Genomic DNA, 18,149 nt, shown 5'->3' on the forward strand with positions numbered 1-18,149 from the left:
GTTAAATGTATTCAAGATTTTTTGAACGAATTGATTTGTGCGCAAGATTCGACAAGATGTTTTGATTTTTATTATACTATATCGTTAATAATTCTTATGGCATAAAATGCAATCGTATTCTTTTCTTTATAAAAAACATATTTTAGGAAATTTTTTGTAGTTTTATCATAAAGTGATTAGATTTATGCATAAATATAAAAATCAGTTTAATAAAAATTAAAGAGAGAGAAGAAATAATTTTTTTTTTGATCTACTAAAAATGTTGACTAGATTTACAATAATTCTTTATGATAAAAATATAGACACACACACATGTGTGTGCACTTTCCTAGTCATGCCTGAAACATATAACATCTTTTTCCGCATAATCGATAATAGGATAAAGTATCTGTCGGAACGACGAGCATGCACGATGAACGATACAAATTTGTAAAGTCATGATCACCTGACCATGCTTGTATATCAACGTGCTCCGTGGCGCGCATCCCGGCTTACCACAAATCCACAAATTGCCAGCGTTAACTTTAATTAATGCACACTTCTCCCTATTTCTCCTACCATCGATTACGTCTATATCTGCCGCAATTCAGACTCAACTGCGTTACATTTCTCTCTCTTTCTCTCTCTGCATTGCTCACAGACACAGAATGGCAAACTAGGAATTTAATCGAGAACCTCATATATTTTATTAAAATACTTTTTCATCTATTTGTATATCGGATATTGTTAATATTGAATGTATGTCGATTTTTTGAGCCTTTTATCGTACAGCTATGTCTATGTGATTAAAATATTTTGCTCTCTCTCTTTCTCCCCCGCAAAAATTGCCGCGCACAGCTGACCAAAGGGAGAAAGCAAACGTAAAAAAAATAAAAAAAAATAAAAAATTAAACAAATAAAAAAAACGCACACTATCATTGGCGTGTCCGGAACGTATAGCATATGATTCTCCTCGTTAGAGAGTATAACGAGCTCTCCGGTACCCGGGTGTCGTTTTACATCGCTGCCCATCTATACAAACGCATTATTATTCTCTTATTGCATCATACAAACTCGCCGGCGGAGTTTGCAACTTTAATTTAACCCGTTACTAAAAGCGCACACTCGTCGCTAACGTCACGATGTTACACGAGCGGTGCATCCGACGTCGGATTAATTCGAAACGAAGAAGAAGCAGTCGTTTCTGGTTTAGTTGCCGAGTTAGAAAATTGTTCGGCCGGAATAGCGCGGGGCCGCCTCCGCTCCGGAGGAGGAGGAATAACGGAGGAGCGAAAAGACGGGACGCGTCTCTCGCGCGACCTTAACTCTTCATTGCCTGAACCTTAACGCCGCGGCGCGTTAGACTTGTAACCATAATAGACTTTGTTCCCAACTCGTTTCGTCGACCGCGGCGCACATTTTGCGGAATGCCATCCCGTCGCAAACTTGATCCGCGCCGTATCTGCATTACGAGAGAAAAACTTGATATTACCGGGCACGTAGTTTTTAATTTTATTGTCTTCTGACTATATATTGCGGGTAATGAGCTGACCGTTCAATTCCTTCTCTCTTTCGTAGATTGCAGCAGAATGCCAGCTGCCGAAATTTTTTCGCGTGTATTATTGTGCGAGCAATTCCTAAAAATTCTTTTTATATCGCATAGATATTTCAGAAAGATCTATATGTATGTCTTGTTAAAGAGCTACGTGTTTCCGGCGTACAATTTATTTTTTCATCTACAAATAGCAATTTATATTTTGCAAAAGTAAACTTTGACGTTTCAATATATTTGAATATAAATGGAAAATTGGAATATTGCACGATATATACTCTCTGTCAAAATATATATAACAGAATTATTAAATATTATACATATATAATAAATGGTGTTAAATAAAAGATGGTATTAAAAATAATAAAAATCTCTATAAAATGTGTTTCAGTTATGCCAATGATCTTCGTGCCGAATCAGCTGGTAGGTGCGCCAACTGGCACCAATGTAACGATCGACTGTCACACGGAAGCTTATCCCCGTGCCATGAGCTACTGGTTTCTAGGAGAGGAGATGATTCTCTCCAATGAGAAATACACCACGAATAGCATGGAGAACAGCTACCGAGCGCACATGAGACTCACAATCAGAAACCTGACAGCGAATGACTTCGGTAGCTATCGCTGCATTAGCAAGAACTCGCTGGGCGAGACCGAGGGATCCATCAGATTATACCGTAAGCTGATATGCATTTTTTAACTCGTTTGCGTGTCCGGACAAACAATTTTTTTTCCCTCTCCGATTGTTATCGTTGCGCATCTATCGCGTGGTATTTTTGCTCCGATTTTGCTCACTGATGGAATATTGTATGTATAGCGTGCGAATAATTTAAAAGCGAAACGGTCTTCCATAAATCGCGAGTACTTGAGCCCTGTGTTTAATTTCGCCCCGAGTCGAAGATTTATTTAAAGCCGACTGGATGTGTTAGCAGTAAATCGGCGCGGTTAAATCGCCGAAGAAATGTCCGCCATCTCTCCGTTATATCTCGCCGTTACCGTAATTCCCGCCGCTTCGAGAGATAAGATGACCGTCCCCAGTTAAAATATGAATAAGGCGGAGAGTTTTCGCAGGCCAAATTTATCGGCCGATATTTAAAAAGTTATACGACGTCATTAAAGACGAATGATTTTTATTTCAGCTATCCCGAAACCGTCGGTGGCACCGAAGGCGACGGAGATCAAGAGCAGCGCCAACAAAGAAGGTGAGAACCTTTATTGAATATATGTATTCCGACCTTGCGGAGAAAATCGATATCGCTGATATTCTTTTAACAATCGTCGTTCGCGCGCGGAGACACACAAACTCATCCACATTTTTATACTCAAATCGTAGAATCTTTAAGTACTTTTTCGCCTCCTTCGGCGTACTCTATCTTGACTTAAGAGACAGTGCCGCAAATGCGGTTCTCTCACTCGAAGAAAAATAATGTTAACATAAATACCGGGATGGAAAGAAGGGTCTCTCTGCGTTAAGGCTATATACGAGTTATTTTCTTAAAATATATATCACACTATTCAACGAACGGTAATTTTATAACGTTTATTGCACTTTTTAATTCTTTTAAAATAAAATAATTGTTCATTGTGCCATATATATATTGAAAGCTTGAGCGAGTACGAATAGGGACGATAAGGAACTGCTATATCAATCGAACGATTTCGAGATAAGGGATGTTATTCGAGGCAAATTGCTCTCGCATCACGTCCGAGTCAAGTACAATGTTTCCGGAGTTGGTCCTTACATTAGGCTCGCAGAGTCCGCACATTGGCGCATCGGTGTATTATTAAAGCAGGGCGAATAACTTGGGCGGATGCCTAGGTCAGGTCCCTATGGTTCTGCTGCCTCCGTGCTTCTCCGATCTCCTCTCTCTTCCTCGCTCTACCTCGCGAAACCAATCTCAATATACTGCATTATTAACGCCATACAAGGCTTGGCCACGACGGTACTACCGCCATTAAGCTCCGCAATTTTACCGTAGTCAGCTCCGTTGCCGGCCGCTACGTGGATTATCGTTATTCCGAAACGTCCGGGGGGAGAGCCGACTGTTCTAATGAATAATCGTTATTCTCGCGTGAGTTTTCGCGAGCGGCAACGAGCGAACGGTTGCTCCTTCGATATTGATGTCGCCAACGGGGTGAATTTTCTCCGCGACCCGACGATCGTAAAAGCCCGGAGGATCGTAACCGAGATTTACGAGCGTCGAAGGCGTAAGTCCGATGCACGATTTCTTCGAGAAAATCTTCGAGGGATGAGCGGGAAGGGAGGAGTAAATGCGCGCGAATCGTACGTGCGAATAATGGTAATCGGGAACGTTTTCTTTCGATAGAGACGTCTCTCTCTCTCTCTTTCTCTATGTGCGTGGTAGCTGACGTATCCATTTTCCCGGCTAATGCAATTTAGCCGTATTAACGACTTGTCGCGGATGCATATACTTAGCGAGCGAAACGAGACAGCGCGTCTTCACTGTAATGTATGGCCTCGACTGCTGATTAAATATTGCGAGAAACTTTGGCGAAATCGGCAAGGGACACGTCGCGTTCGTCTCCCTCTCTCTCTCTCTCTCTATTTCTCTCCCTTTCGCACGCGCGTCTCCGAATCAATCTTAATACTACGGGGTTATTAATGACCTAGCCGAGGTATGCAATAACTCACGAACACGACATTAAGCGCCTACTAGCAGTTTCCAATGGGACTGCCGTTCGTCTTATCTGCCTAGATAAGATTACGCCATTTACGGAACGATCTGCGATTCTAAATGCAAGCTGCATGCGACGACAAATCAAAAGTCATTCGAGAGAATTCGGGAGAATATTTCATTGAACGAAAAAAATATAATTTTATACATAAAAGAAACGTTGAAGCGCGGTAAAAGTATTTAAATAATCAACGAGTTGTCTGCATGACAGAAGCTTGCTCCTGTGCAAGCTTGTAACTTATGTATAATTCATTGTTATATTTATTTGGCAAAATACGACGTATAATATTATGTTTGAATAATGATCTTAATCTATGCTGCAAGATATTTATTATGTTCGCTCAGTAAAAATCCCTTTCATTTTTCTAAATCAAAAAATCATTCATGCATGATACGAATTTTTTATCTTTGACAACGAATATATTTGTGTATAATAACATTTTTAGTATGTATATTATATTATCTCTTTGAAATATAATATACAACACACAAGAAATTATGTAATAATATTTGCAAATTTTGTGCGGCATTGTAATAAATGCAAGCTTCTTAAATTCGTATGCAAAATATTCCTCTATGTACATTAAACAAATGAAATATTACGATATTTTAATATATAAATAGAAATATTATTTATACAATTTTATTATCTAATTTATATTGATATACCGAGTAGTGTCGTATGTTAGTAATCTGGACTTTTTCCGGGATATAAATTAAGAAAGGATACAGAGAGAGAGAGAGAGATTCCTTTCTTTATTCGTATCAGAACTATCCTTGACTTTATTATAAATTAATAATAATACATTTGCACCGTAATAAAGTAACCTTGTTTGAATGTCAAATCATACGAAATTATCTCATCGTTCGCTTAAATAAATCTTATCTTATTAAAAATGATCGGCTTTAATTTAAGAGAGAGAGAGAGCAATTTAATAATTCCTACACATATTAATCGCTTTGCGAATAGATAGTTATCGATTTTCTTGGGCATAATTAATTGAAAATCGATAACGAGGCCAAAATTATTTCTGGCATTAGACTATACGCCACATCGCGCATTCTGGTGTCTAATATCTGGTATGATATCATTGTATATAAAAAGATCTTTCAATAGCGCTCACTCAATTCGACGATTCAAGGACAAATGTGACAAATGCATAAGTTATATACTCCATTTTAAATGCGACTTTATATTTAATGAAGCGTGTCATAATAATTATATTAAATTTTATACTAATAAAGAATAAAATAATTGCATTTCAAGTTACTGAATACACAAACTTCAGATAAAAAATTTGAATGGTATTTATTTATATGTATACTGTCAGTATATTATTTCTAAGTATCTAGCTGAAAAGATTCAAATTATTTGAGAGATTTAAATTCCTCTTTCATTTTATGCCGATTAAAAAGAGTTGTAGAGTACTTATTCGATTACCAGGATCAATTTGCTTATTTAAATAAATCATGTTCTCTCTCGAACGAGCATGCAAAATTTTAATTGAGAAACTCCACGTTATTTCATTACAAATATTTCAAAGTGAATAATATTACTGGTTTTTTTTTTTTTTTTTTTTTCTTTTTTGCCCCAAACGCGTCTAGTAAAGTGCAAGACTTTAAAGGACTTCAAAGGATTATAACTATTAATAATTTCATCTCGCCATTTTACTTCTCTCAACTGCGTTCGCGAATTTGTTTTCCTGTCTTCTTCGCTCGTCTTCTCTGTTTTTCTTTCTCTCTGTGTTCGCCTTTTCTCTCTTCGTCTTCCCGAAACAAATTCTTCTTGCCGTCCGCCGTGGCACTTTGGAAAAGGTGCCGCGAGACTCTTAAATTTTCAACGAGTTATTTGGAAACTTCCTAAACAAGCTCCGGCGCACACCTCGGTAAAGGGCAACAAAAGGAGGCGAGGCCGAATGAAATACGAGCGCCGTTGTGATTGCCTGGCGGCAGAAAAGGGAACGTTAACAAGTGTATTTATTCGTAAGCATCGCGGTAATATATATATAAAGATACGTCTATATGTTCTCGCGGCATAAAGGCAGGTGACCCGGAAGCTGCCATATTGTTAGGAGGCCGCGGAGAGAAGCTGCAAAACGAAGTTTGTCTGGGGCGTATTTAAACTTTTATTCGAAAACTTTTTAGTACCCATTCTAGCGTCAACTTAGCAGCCTGGGCGAGTTAAAGGGTCGCTTGTTTGTAAACTAGAAAGACCGTAGGGTGCGACGAGGAAAGAAAACGATCGGAGAGAAGGTAGAGAGATAGAGCACGTCGCATTGCCGACCTGACCGTCGAGTCGATATAGAATGTAGAAATTTGCGAGTGAAAGTGACTCAAGCAGAGAGGCAAACTCACTCGAGAGAATTAATTAAAGGACGTTTGTATAAGTGTTTAAATCGCTCTTAGTATACCCATTGATGCCTATTGTATAGTATGCCTAAATTTTCAAATACGCTTCGAAATGTTTTGTCTCGTAAAAAAGAAAACACAATCTCGAACAAGTATAAAATAAAAATACAAAAAATGTATTTATTATTTCTTCTTAAAAAAATTGCTATAAAATAAAATTTTTATTTACTCTCTTATGTATTCTTCGGAAAATATGTAAAAAATCAATTCAATCTTGAAAATATTAACAATGTATGAGAAACTTGAAGAACGAAAATCGGCGTGTTTTTTTTTTGGTGAAGTGGTGGAGAAAAGTTATGGTATAACTTATATACTTCGAATTATTTCGCGACATATAGTTTTCGAGACCACATCGACGAACGACACGCGCGGGACCACGAACGATGATAGTTTGAATAATCTTCGCGATTATGGGTAACGAAATAAGCGTCAAACCACCTTGCTACCAAGTCACGGTAACGAGTCTCTGCGCAGTAGAAGTATACAAGCCCCGTGGCGAATATCAACCTGAATTACACCCTAGGTTGATACGCACTGTACGGAATTATCGTGTAAGTAAAGTTTCAATCTACCACCGGCGAAGGATGCGACTCTCCCGGGATGCGCTTTCATATTTATAAAGATAAGACGCTAGTGCGCGGGAGCGCGTCAAGAATAATCTTTGTTGACAATCGGATTAGTCGTGGCATGCACACTATGAGAAGTTTGTTAAAGCGTTTGTTAAATACTATGTTGTCGAGAGAGTAATTGTAAGATTAAAGTAAATATATACACAATAACGACAGTCTATCTTTCTAACATAATAGTCATTTCATAATTATTGATGATACCTATAATAAACATAAATTTCTATTTTAATATTTAAATATGTGATTTGAAAATATAAATGTTATATTTGCCAATTTAATTACAGTTATTACAATGAATTTTATTCCATGTGAAATATAAATAAAATATTAATTTTTTTCAAAAGCACTTGAAAAATGATTATAAATAAATTTGAAGATATAACTATTATAGTCATTAAATGATAATGAAAAGGATTAATTTTTTTGAAAGAAATATACATTTCTTTTAAAGAGATCAGAAGAGAAAGAAAGAGAGGGAGGGAAGAGAGATAAAAAGTTTAGGTCAAGTAAAATTATATATTAAATGGTAATCAGTTAAAACGCAAAGTGTGGAGACGCTTTGTAGAAGATTACACAGGCCTCTTTTTTTTCCGCCGCGAGGAGGCATTTTGTTCAATAAAACGTCCGTCGGCATCGAACGCAACAAGTTGAACTTGGCTCGTTTTCAAAAAGAAGCTCGAGAATTCATCAAACTTGCACCCGCCACATACCCGCGCGCGCGTATGTTTTCTATCTATTATAAATTGCTTTGTTTGTTACGAATGACGTAGCAACTAGGAACGCAATTATCACGTAGCAAAAATATACAAAAAATACGAGAGAATCACAAATATAAAAGAAGTCCTTTTTATTCTTTTACCTTATTATAATTGTGTCAGAAAAAGAAAACAAATTTAAATTAAGATCTCGATTAGATAATTATCAAATTAAATTAATAATTCAGTTTATTTTATCCACATATTTATTTTCAAGGTTTTTTTTATATTTGTATTGTTCGATTAAAAACCTATATTTTGGAGATATAATGATTAGGAATAAAAAGGAGTATAAATGGAGATAAAATCAATTGATACAAAAGAAGAAGCTCTATACGTTTAATCTGGTATAAAATTTGAAGACCCGCCTACGATCACCATGCGCTGCAAGTTGCAGCATATTACCGCAATGTTGGTTAAATTTTCATCATCACCCGCAATTTTGCTGCTACGGCCTTGTATGGTGTAGAATAGCGCGCATAATATTATACGATAAAATCAAATGCAGAAACGAGAGCACGGGAGAAAGAGAAAGAGAAAGAGTGAAAGAGAGAGGGAGAGAGGAGACAGGCTGCACTGGATTATTGGCGGGTGTATAAAAAAAAAAAAAAGAAAGAAAGCAAACGGAGAGTGCCTGGGTTAGATGAGAAAGGTCCTAATCTATTTTCAGGACGACCGAGCACGCCACCGCCAGCAAAAAGGCCGACCACCGTGTGGCCCTCCTCGTACAACCCCTACTATCCGAAAAGGACAGAGAGACCACCTCCACCGAGTGAGGAGAGGGTTGAGAGGCCCGAGCAGAAGCTACGTGGTGGCGAAAGTACAGGTGAGGCTTGCATTCTCTCACCAGGCCCTCCCTGCTTTCCCGTTTTTTCTCTAATTATCTCGCGGCTGCCATTTCAAGCGCCCCTTTCATTCGCGTCCTTGCTTTATTCGACCATTCCTGCTTTCGTGGCACTAACCCGGTTTCTGAAATATGATTTGAGCGATATCATGCGTTCTATTCTGCACCATTCATCCGTATACACAGGCCGAAAATCGCGAAAATCGTAAATCTCGTATTATGTATCTCTAGATTAGCTATCTGTATAGAAATGCACAAATTTTATCAATATCGAGAATAAACGTGAGAGAGTAATTGTAATATTAACAACTTGTAAGAGTGAAAGGATCGAGAAAAAAATTGTAACTATGACAGAGAAATGTATCTGTGTCCTTAAAAGTATAGCCAAGAAGAAAATTCTAGAAAGATGGAGATGTATATCTTTTCTTTAAGATGCAGTTACTTCATATGCTCATGTTCGCTATATTCATGGAACTGAAAAAGAGATGTATCTCTATCCGACAGTATTGACTATACACTTTACGGGCACTGGAAATATATGGGACGCGTTCCAGATATATCGGAAAATATTTCAAGAAACAAAATTAATGGATTCACTCTCTCTCCTCTCTTTCTCTCAAAGTTTAAATTTTTAACAGAGTTTACAATAATATATAAAAAGATTTTAAAGAATTAAGGCTTCAAGGATGAAAATAAGATTGCGATATATACATTGCAGAAAGTTCATATAAAATTTACAAATACTAAAGATTTATGAACGAAATCTCACTAAAAATAATTAATAACATCCTTCTTCAATTATTGATTATCCGGATTTCAATTCTTTCAAATTTATGAAAGTATATACAAAATATATCAATTATCTATATCACTTTTAAGTATTTTTTAAAACAGATGTTTATTACGATTGTCATTAATTATTTTGCATGTATTTTTGCAATTTTTAGTATTCTTAAGTTTTTCTTGAGTTGTTATTTTAATGATAATTTTTATTTAAGTTTAAATTTTTGAAATTTAAATTTGAAGTTTTACACAAAAAATTTGTCTATAATAAAATAATCTTTAAAATTTGTTGAGCTACAGATATCATTTACACTTTAATATTTACAAAATGGTTTACAAAATTATGGATGTGCAACAGCGAAATATAGTAATCTTAAAATATATTTGCCATAAATGCTAAAATGTTAACAAATATTAAAAATATAAATACGAGAGATTTTTATCAAAATACTCATATATGTATGTTGCATAGACTTCTTTTTTATTTCATATACATTTGCAACATTTTTCATATATGTAATAATATATTTATATATATGCACATATATGATCAATTTATTATCACAATAATTTTATTTTTATAACAACTTGCGTACTATAGATTCAATTTGATACGGATTTGGTATGAAAAGAATTGTCTGTTTTTTAAGACTCGAGATATCTATTATTTTTCACCAACTTTTTTATAATGCAAACATATCATGGAGATAAATATTATAGTATAAATTACAATATAATTTTTGTAATCGTGAAGTATATAACATGTAAGAGAAATCACGATATTTTTATTCCATAATATTATATTTTACTAAAGAGTATTCTAATTATTCAAATATTTTGATACACAAAAAAATGTGCATAATCGTTAACAAACAATAAAACAAATGTATAATTAACAATTTTTTAAGTAATAAAGAGTAATATCTTAATGTCGTTATATTCTAGCTTTATTATAAATGTAATAGAAGATGTATTTTTCATGTAATTTGTACTGTAAAATTTTTTCTGTGTGTAACGAGCACGTTCTTATCGTTATGCCTCCTTTGATGCCATGATGAGATGGGGCAGTCGTGCCTGCCTTGACGAAGCTCGAAATAGACGAATAGGTGCTCCGATCGTTAACGAGATAACGAGCTTTAGCGAAATGGCCTGAGAAGCCATTTCGTTCCGTTGCTATTAAATTCAGGCCGGAAACGTAGCATGCCAAGACGGAACCCCTAATAAGATGTTTACTCCTTAATAACTAAATGTAGGGCATTGTGATTACGCTAACTGCCAATAAATAATACGGTATATTTACTAACAAATCGCTTATTTAACTAATGTTATTCCTCGCGTTGAATTGTTCTTTCATTTAGAGCTATTTTATTTCTACGGTCAATTAAAATTCAAAAGAAAATATTAAATCTTTGTTTAGATAAAATTATTGCAATTCAGATTTTACGAATAGCTTTGAAAATGCAGAATATTTATATAAACGATTTTTCTTGTATTCTTTCTATTTTTTTATAACCCTTCTCTGGAAAATTGGAAATTTTGTGAAAATTTAACAGAGTCAAATAAATAGGCTTCAGAACAGAATCGATATCGTGGCGAATTGTTTGCGTTAAATTCGATAAGATTAATTGTGTCTTCAAATAAATTGCACCAGATCCATTTTGAACGCGAAAAAAATGATCTTCACGCAGTACAGTACTCACAGTACAGTGCGTATCGTCACGTGCGCAGACATATTAAGCAAAGTAACGAACGTCAATTTTCATTGTAACATTTGTTACTTTGTTATTGCAATACAAACGACCACGCGTGCACCATCCATAACAAAATCTCTAGGGTGTTATTACACGGCAAATGCGTGTCAACCATGAAGCATTGCATGTGCGTCTGCCATTTGTTTTCATTCATTAAGGGCTGTTAGCGATGTAATAAATTACTTCATCAAAGACAAGGCAGAACGTTAAATCACAAAAGTCTCGTAAACGTCATAATTTTATAAGATCATTGACATTATTAAAATTATTTTTTTTAATTAAAAAAAATATTTTTCTTTATTTTATTTTACAAAAAATAATTATTAAATTTAATGTATGAGAAAGGAATAATTTTACTTTTTCATACGTTTCATGTGCAAAATTATTTATTTACGCGATTATGATGTTATATTTCTTATATAAAAGCATTGGAAAAATCACATATAAATTGCAAAGATGTGAACAACACAATTCAATTTTATAAAAAAGCTCGCGCGGAAGTCACAAGGCGCGTTCACTCGGATATGTTAGAGTGATTGGCTAACATGTCCTGGATGAAGCCTACATAAACTTTACTTCGAAGCGGACAAACTCCGATCTGAGACAGTAAACTGAAAGAAAAATTAGACATAATCGCATGTGACGATTCGCATTTACATTAAGAATTGAAAATGAGAACACGAAAATCGATTTTACTACAATAGAGAAATATGGATCCTCAGATATATTTTATTTTTACATCAGTTATGGCAAATTAATTTTTTTATACTCATTTTACAAATATTTTGACAAGAGCAATGTGACATCCATTATGAAAAGAGAATACTTATAAATTATTGTAGAAGGCATCATAGAATTGTCCAACTTCACTAAGGATCAACGCGAAATATACATACTAGGCAGAGGGACGAAAATAGCTCGCGAAAAAGGAAGCGTATATCAAAATCTTTATTTTACAAATGCCTTACTGATAGAGGGAATTGTCGATACGGGCGATGCATTGGAGGGAAAAATGGAACAATAAAAGCGGCACGTTGCTGTGGTTGCATGTCGAGGCGGCGAAGTTCAATTTATTCATGCACCGCTTTTGTACAACGCATTAAAGATGCAGCAATGACCTCTATTCCCAACACGGCGGCGCTCTCTCGCGCAGCGGAGACCCGTGCCATATTTCACTGTGTTTTTCTACGGCTTTTCTCTGTTGTTACATCGCGCTCTACCGTCGTGAATATTTAATCTAATAAAATAGTGAAATAAGTCCGCGCGCCAGAAACGCCTCTGCGCCGCGCAACACGTGCGCCAGCTTTCTTACGACCGGTTGCAGCTGCAACTGCGGCAGGCTTCGTCGCGGCATAAGGCACGACGGGAGGAATATTATTCCATATCAGAGAATTTTCTGCGGAGAAATTCCTATTCCGCTGACCGATTTCCGCAGATCCGTCTTGCGGATTGTTTATTAGTAATGTAATCCGGATGGTTATTTTTTTTAAGACTGTTTCTCGCCGAGTTTGATATAAAAATTGCATGTATTCTCTTCTATTTTTATTTTTGTTTAAAATTGCAAATTTTTCATCAGCATTATTTGTATGATCAATATGATTGAAACGCGAGTTTCAAGATATTTTTAAAATGAGTCTTGTTTAAACTAATTTTAAGTTGCAAAATAATCTTTCATTCGATATGCTCATATATTCTGATAATTAATTGCGAACGCGTTGCCAATCGCCAAAGACGCGTAGACGAAATAATTGAATTTGCAAATACATGAGATATTGAGTATAGAGTGCTAATTCCGGCCTGAATAAATGTCAGTATCAGACGGTTCGTAATGATTAGCAAACATCGGCATCGAATAGCGATATCATGACATCACGTATATAGAGAGTGTTCCAAAATTCTCGCATTTCATTTCAATCATGAATTGCTAGATTAACCAGCAGGTATATTTCAAATTTCTTTAAAGAAAACTTAATCGCACCGCATCTCAATTTCAAAAATACCACAACTTAATTAAGTCTTTAAATTTAAATTTATTATTTTTATTCGATATTAAATATAAAATATATTATTTATTTGCGTTCTTAAATTGCGCTTGAAAAGAAGCTTTTTCTAGATCTCTAGAAGTTTGTAAGCAAGGGAATTGTTGCAACATGTATACTTTAAGGAATATCGGTTAAAGAGTCTTCTCTGGGAGAAGAGGGTCGGCAAAGAAAGTGCGATAGAGAATTTTGGACACCCTGTACACAACGCGCTCGCACAAGGATACGCATTCATGCTCTCGTATCTGCTGCCCTGAAATATGTATGGGCATCTCTTAGTACGTTTAGGAGGAAATTACGTAGGAACAACACGCGCGGCCTCCATAGCATCCTGTTAATATTAAGTACGCCTCTCCCTCGCATTATCCTCAGGTACTAGATACTACCGGGCGTAGCCACCTGCCAGTAGTCGTGCTTTTAGCTGAGCGCGCCCCGACGTACAAAGATACGCATGAGTGCGTCAGCTGGCAACAAGTCTATATGGAAATTAGCGAAACTTGAGCTCCCCAAATATATACCTGACTATCGAGGAAATTATCAGTATAAATTTGATCCATTTTGAAATATTTTTCGCGTTACAACTTCCTAAAATTTTATATTCCAATTCTATGATGTAGCTGGCGTACACGGTAAATTTTATCCGCAATTTTCCTGCAGGCATGTTACATCCTTCGTACATGATGCTATTTCAATATAATATTTAACATTTTTCAAATCGGTTCTAATGTAACTTTCAGTAATGTAAAAGCCATTGCACAGGCATTCAAGAGTTAAATTAAGAGCATTGGCATTTCAGGAAAGTTAACAACACGTGTTGGATATGAAAGGCTGTAAACGTGTTATTAAAACGATAATGCGTTCCAAGAACTTTCTACAACTGCAAACTGGGTGTGGTTCATGACATTTACTTCTCAGTAATTTCATTTATTAACTGAATTAGTTGTGTTATATAATTATAGTAAATAATTTCAAACAAATACTATTTCTCGAATTAATCAGTCACGTATATACTGAACGTATAAATTTTTAAATTGACAAGACTTGTGAAAAAATGCTGAAATTATAGTTATTATAAATTATATTGATTATTTTTATATCATATAGTTAAAAAAGAAGAAAGAAAAAAATTCTTTATAACAACGATTTGATAGATTTTGTCATTAATATATTATCTGCAACAAGAAATTTCGATTTGCTCGACTAATTAATCACAAACTGCTTTGGCACGCAATCAGTAAAATAAAATAATATATTACACACGGGTTCTTTATTACATTAACCAAAACTTCTAAGGGGATTGATCGATATGGTATCGATAGTGCTTTAATCCAGGGTCTCGAGATGTACACGCAAAACTTCCTTAAGAAAGATTTTAATTAAGCCGTTTCGTGCGGGAAATCTTCTAAATAACTTTCTGCACAGATTGAACGCAAATTTTAACAACGTCGAGTCTAGTTGGATAAAATTTCGGACTAAACGTTCAACGCGGGTCATGAGTTTTGCTGCGCGAAAACAAGAGATTGCAAGCACAAAACGAAAGGAAAAAAATAAAAGCTTCCAGAGGTGGACGATTTGCGATAAAACCATTCCATTTAAATGAAATTTGTTTAAACGATTCACAAAACATGCGCGCACGTCGTCGATATCGGTATATGTATCTACTATTCGCAGGCGCGAAGAAACGACCCGAGAAATATCATTTTTCGCGACTATACATTTGTGTGTAAACGATAAATAAAATTATTTTTTCAAAGTTCGTCGTTTTGGTCCGCGTAATTTTCGTCCGTTTTTTTTTCTTACTACATGCATCTTATAATTACATACCAATGAGGATGTGCTTGTGCTCAGAGGGGCAAGTGGAATTTAATTACTTCTTGTACGTTCTTTAAAGTTAACGTAGTAACGGGCGCGCTTTGTATCCAGTAACTTTAGTACCTCTGTATTTAGAAACAGCCCGCCGTTAAGGATGCTGCGAATGCATGCATAGAGTATGTTTTCCCGCGTTCCTTGCAAATGCAGTTTCATTCCAATTCCTGCCTGTAGTACTCTCAATAATGCCGTTTGACGAGCAGTTTACGCCGTTAATAGCAGTCCCGCATTGTTTCCCTCCCGATTCCGAGGAATTCCGGAATACCCTCGTTCCTGTTTGCGCGCGGATAGTCTTTTAAAACGAGATCGAGAGCGCGCATTTATGTATATATTTATTCTAAAAGTGTTCTCCGATCATCAAATAACATTCGATGAACTTCAAGTTCCTGTTATCGAAAATTGTGTCGGAATTCACTGCTGTTCATTGTTGCCTTTTAATTATCCCAAACAGCTTTTGACAATTCAAATTTCCAATTACGTTTATAATTGTTTTCATTAAAATGGAGAATTTATTTGAAATAATATCTCAGTACGAATAAGCATTAACCACAACAGCTTTGCTACCGTTTTTCACAATCGTAACAATTCGTGTGTTACTATTACGTCATCAAATATCTCGGTTGCCATTTTCTTTATCGCTCGTGTAATTTTAGAGACTTCCTAGAGAGAAGATCATTAGGTTAAAGCGGCGCAATATCCTGACTCAATGCGCAAAATCGAGGAACGGAGGAGGAATATCTCGCAGCTGTGTTTTTGCGAGGTTTAATTATCCGTAACGCGTCGTCATTACCATTTTGCAAATGTGTGCCAACAGGATACTTAATAACGCCCGGTGTTAATCAAGCCGTTATATCATACAATGATAATTCATTTCATTACGCAGCTCTCTTTGCTATGGAATTAATTATGCATTCTTCTGCAATGGTATATATATCTACTTATGATTATTTTTTGCTGCGCGCAGAGATATCACAATTTAACGAACAGATATATAACAACGTTACGTAACAATTGTATAAAATAATACATATTGAAGGTAAATATTAGCTCTATTAATTCAACTTGTATTTTGTTCCAAAAACTGAAAATAATAATTAATCCCTCTCACAAAGAGATCGGTATTAGAGTTAAGATTATGTAAACATTTCTTGGAGTTCTCGCGCTTGATCGTAAGAACATAAGGTGCAGAGTTGAGAGTTTAAACAGAGTCTTCGATCAAGAGCCGTGAAACGGCCAAAGTCCTGCGAAATCCTTTGCTATCCCAAAGGACTCAACTTTGCTTCTAAACTCCACCCTTCCGTGTAGCTAATCGTTGAGACTTAACGTCAACCTAAAGCCTATTAAATCAAGCATCGAAGACGTTCTTTTTTTAACAGCAAAGTAACACCCTATAACGCGCAGGAAAATATTTAAGTGTACATTGCACTTAAAAATTGGAAGTTATAATAATTTCTATTTGATTCGCGCCACACATAAGTAAATCTGACATGTAACTTCTCAGAGTATAAATTGTTTTCATCGATGCAACTGTTTAATTAACACAGAATTATCTATATATTCAAAAATACAGGCAAGCGCGTTTATATAATTTTGGGGGAATTTTTACGTGGAAAACTAAAAGGATTGTATGATTTCGTAAATACCTTGCCGTTACATCTTTCGCTATTGCAGATGCATAAGTCATTCGCTTCGATCGTGCCTAAAAAAAAAAAAAAAAAAACAGGTTCAGCGCTTTTAACCTTCCATCATGGAACTTTTACGCGGCCTATAAAATCTGCTGCGCCGTTCGACAGCTAAATTATGCGCATATATATCGATCAACAACGCGTACGCGCAAATATACGTCATACAAACACAAGTTATAAAGCGTAAAACTTCGACGTCTGTATTTACGGTACGCGCGAATGCATTTGTTATCGAATCTCGATGTCGGATTGAAAATGATCGCTCTGATGGACGGATAATGGAATATTTAACCGCGATTTAAAGCATTTTCTGATGCGCTCAAGTTCTGGCCGGAATTACTTCCGGCAATTTTCCATTCAACTCCATTAATACATGAGGTTAAAATCTATACCACACGGCAATTTTACCGATATCATTTTCTATGACTTTACTCTTTACTAAGGTAAAATAATTCCATGAAATGCTCTTTTTACGCTGCAAATTAATTAATCGATTTCTTATAAACATTTGTTTATAATTTCTGTAAGCTAAACTATTGATCGTGCTTTTTTCACAAACATTGCACTTGCTGATGCGAATCATCGCGATCCTCGTACGTTTACTCGATTTACCAAACACGATTTTAGCGAGAAGGAAAAAGCATGCAATACCTGTTGCTCGATAGAGTTATCGAACCTAGAGATAGATATCTGACGCCTCGATGGTATTGTGTGAGCACACAAAAACGAAAAATATCCGTTCTTTTCTCAAAACTCTTAATTTAGAATCATTGCATTATATGTATACGACTTCTTGAAATTATATAACAATTTTCATGCCTTCCAGTTTATCGCGGCAATATAATATATAATTTCGTTAAGCAATACAGATGTGCGATCCTAGAGATAAATAGAGACGAATAGTAGGTTGAAGAAGCGTCGTTTCTAAACAAAGGTAAGCGCATCAGGAAGTGCTCAACTGTGCTTTGCGTTTTAACCTATTCGCACAATATTAAACCACATTCCTAGATACGTGTAATTATCCTTTCTATATATGTATGTTTGTGTAACAATACCACACTCGACCTAATACAAATTCGCAAAGCGTGTGCCCTCTATCAAAAGTATGTACATACGTTACCGCTACATTTTCTGCGATATCATTTTTCGCAGCAAATGA

General features: G+C 35.6%; 1 protein-coding gene and 1 long non-coding RNA gene across 12 annotated transcripts in view; one reads left to right on the top strand and one right to left on the bottom strand.

Annotated features, from left to right (window-relative positions):
- Positions 1 to 18,149, top strand: part of LOC145943039 (lachesin) — a 340,250-nt gene that overhangs the window by 257,182 nt on the left and 64,919 nt on the right. For 9 of the 11 annotated variants that reach the window (XR_014426461.1, XR_014426462.1, XR_014426464.1 and 6 more), the window contains 3 exons: positions 1,923 to 2,207; positions 2,670 to 2,732; positions 8,690 to 8,845. Coding sequence is in view for 8 of the 11 variants with exons in the window: in XM_083050246.1 (XP_082906372.1) it covers positions 1,923 to 2,207; positions 2,670 to 2,732; positions 8,690 to 8,845 (504 nt within the window). In the remaining 3 variants the exon portion in view is untranslated. Of the gene's footprint in view, positions 1 to 1,922; positions 2,208 to 2,669; positions 2,733 to 8,689; positions 8,846 to 15,958; positions 16,292 to 18,149 lie in introns of those variants that run through there. The other 2 variants (XM_083050252.1, XM_083050253.1) reach the window with 2 other exon arrangements.
- LOC145943042 (uncharacterized) overlaps positions 1 to 18,149 on the bottom strand; it is a 98,541-nt gene that overhangs the window by 26,533 nt on the left and 53,859 nt on the right. The window lies entirely within an intron of this gene.

Source organism: Prenolepis imparis, unplaced genomic scaffold, assembly GCF_030444845.1.
Source record: "Prenolepis imparis isolate NDT839.2.m4 unplaced genomic scaffold, iyPreImpa1.0 SCAF_11, whole genome shotgun sequence".
Classification (NCBI taxonomy): Eukaryota; Metazoa; Arthropoda; class Insecta; order Hymenoptera; family Formicidae; genus Prenolepis; species Prenolepis imparis.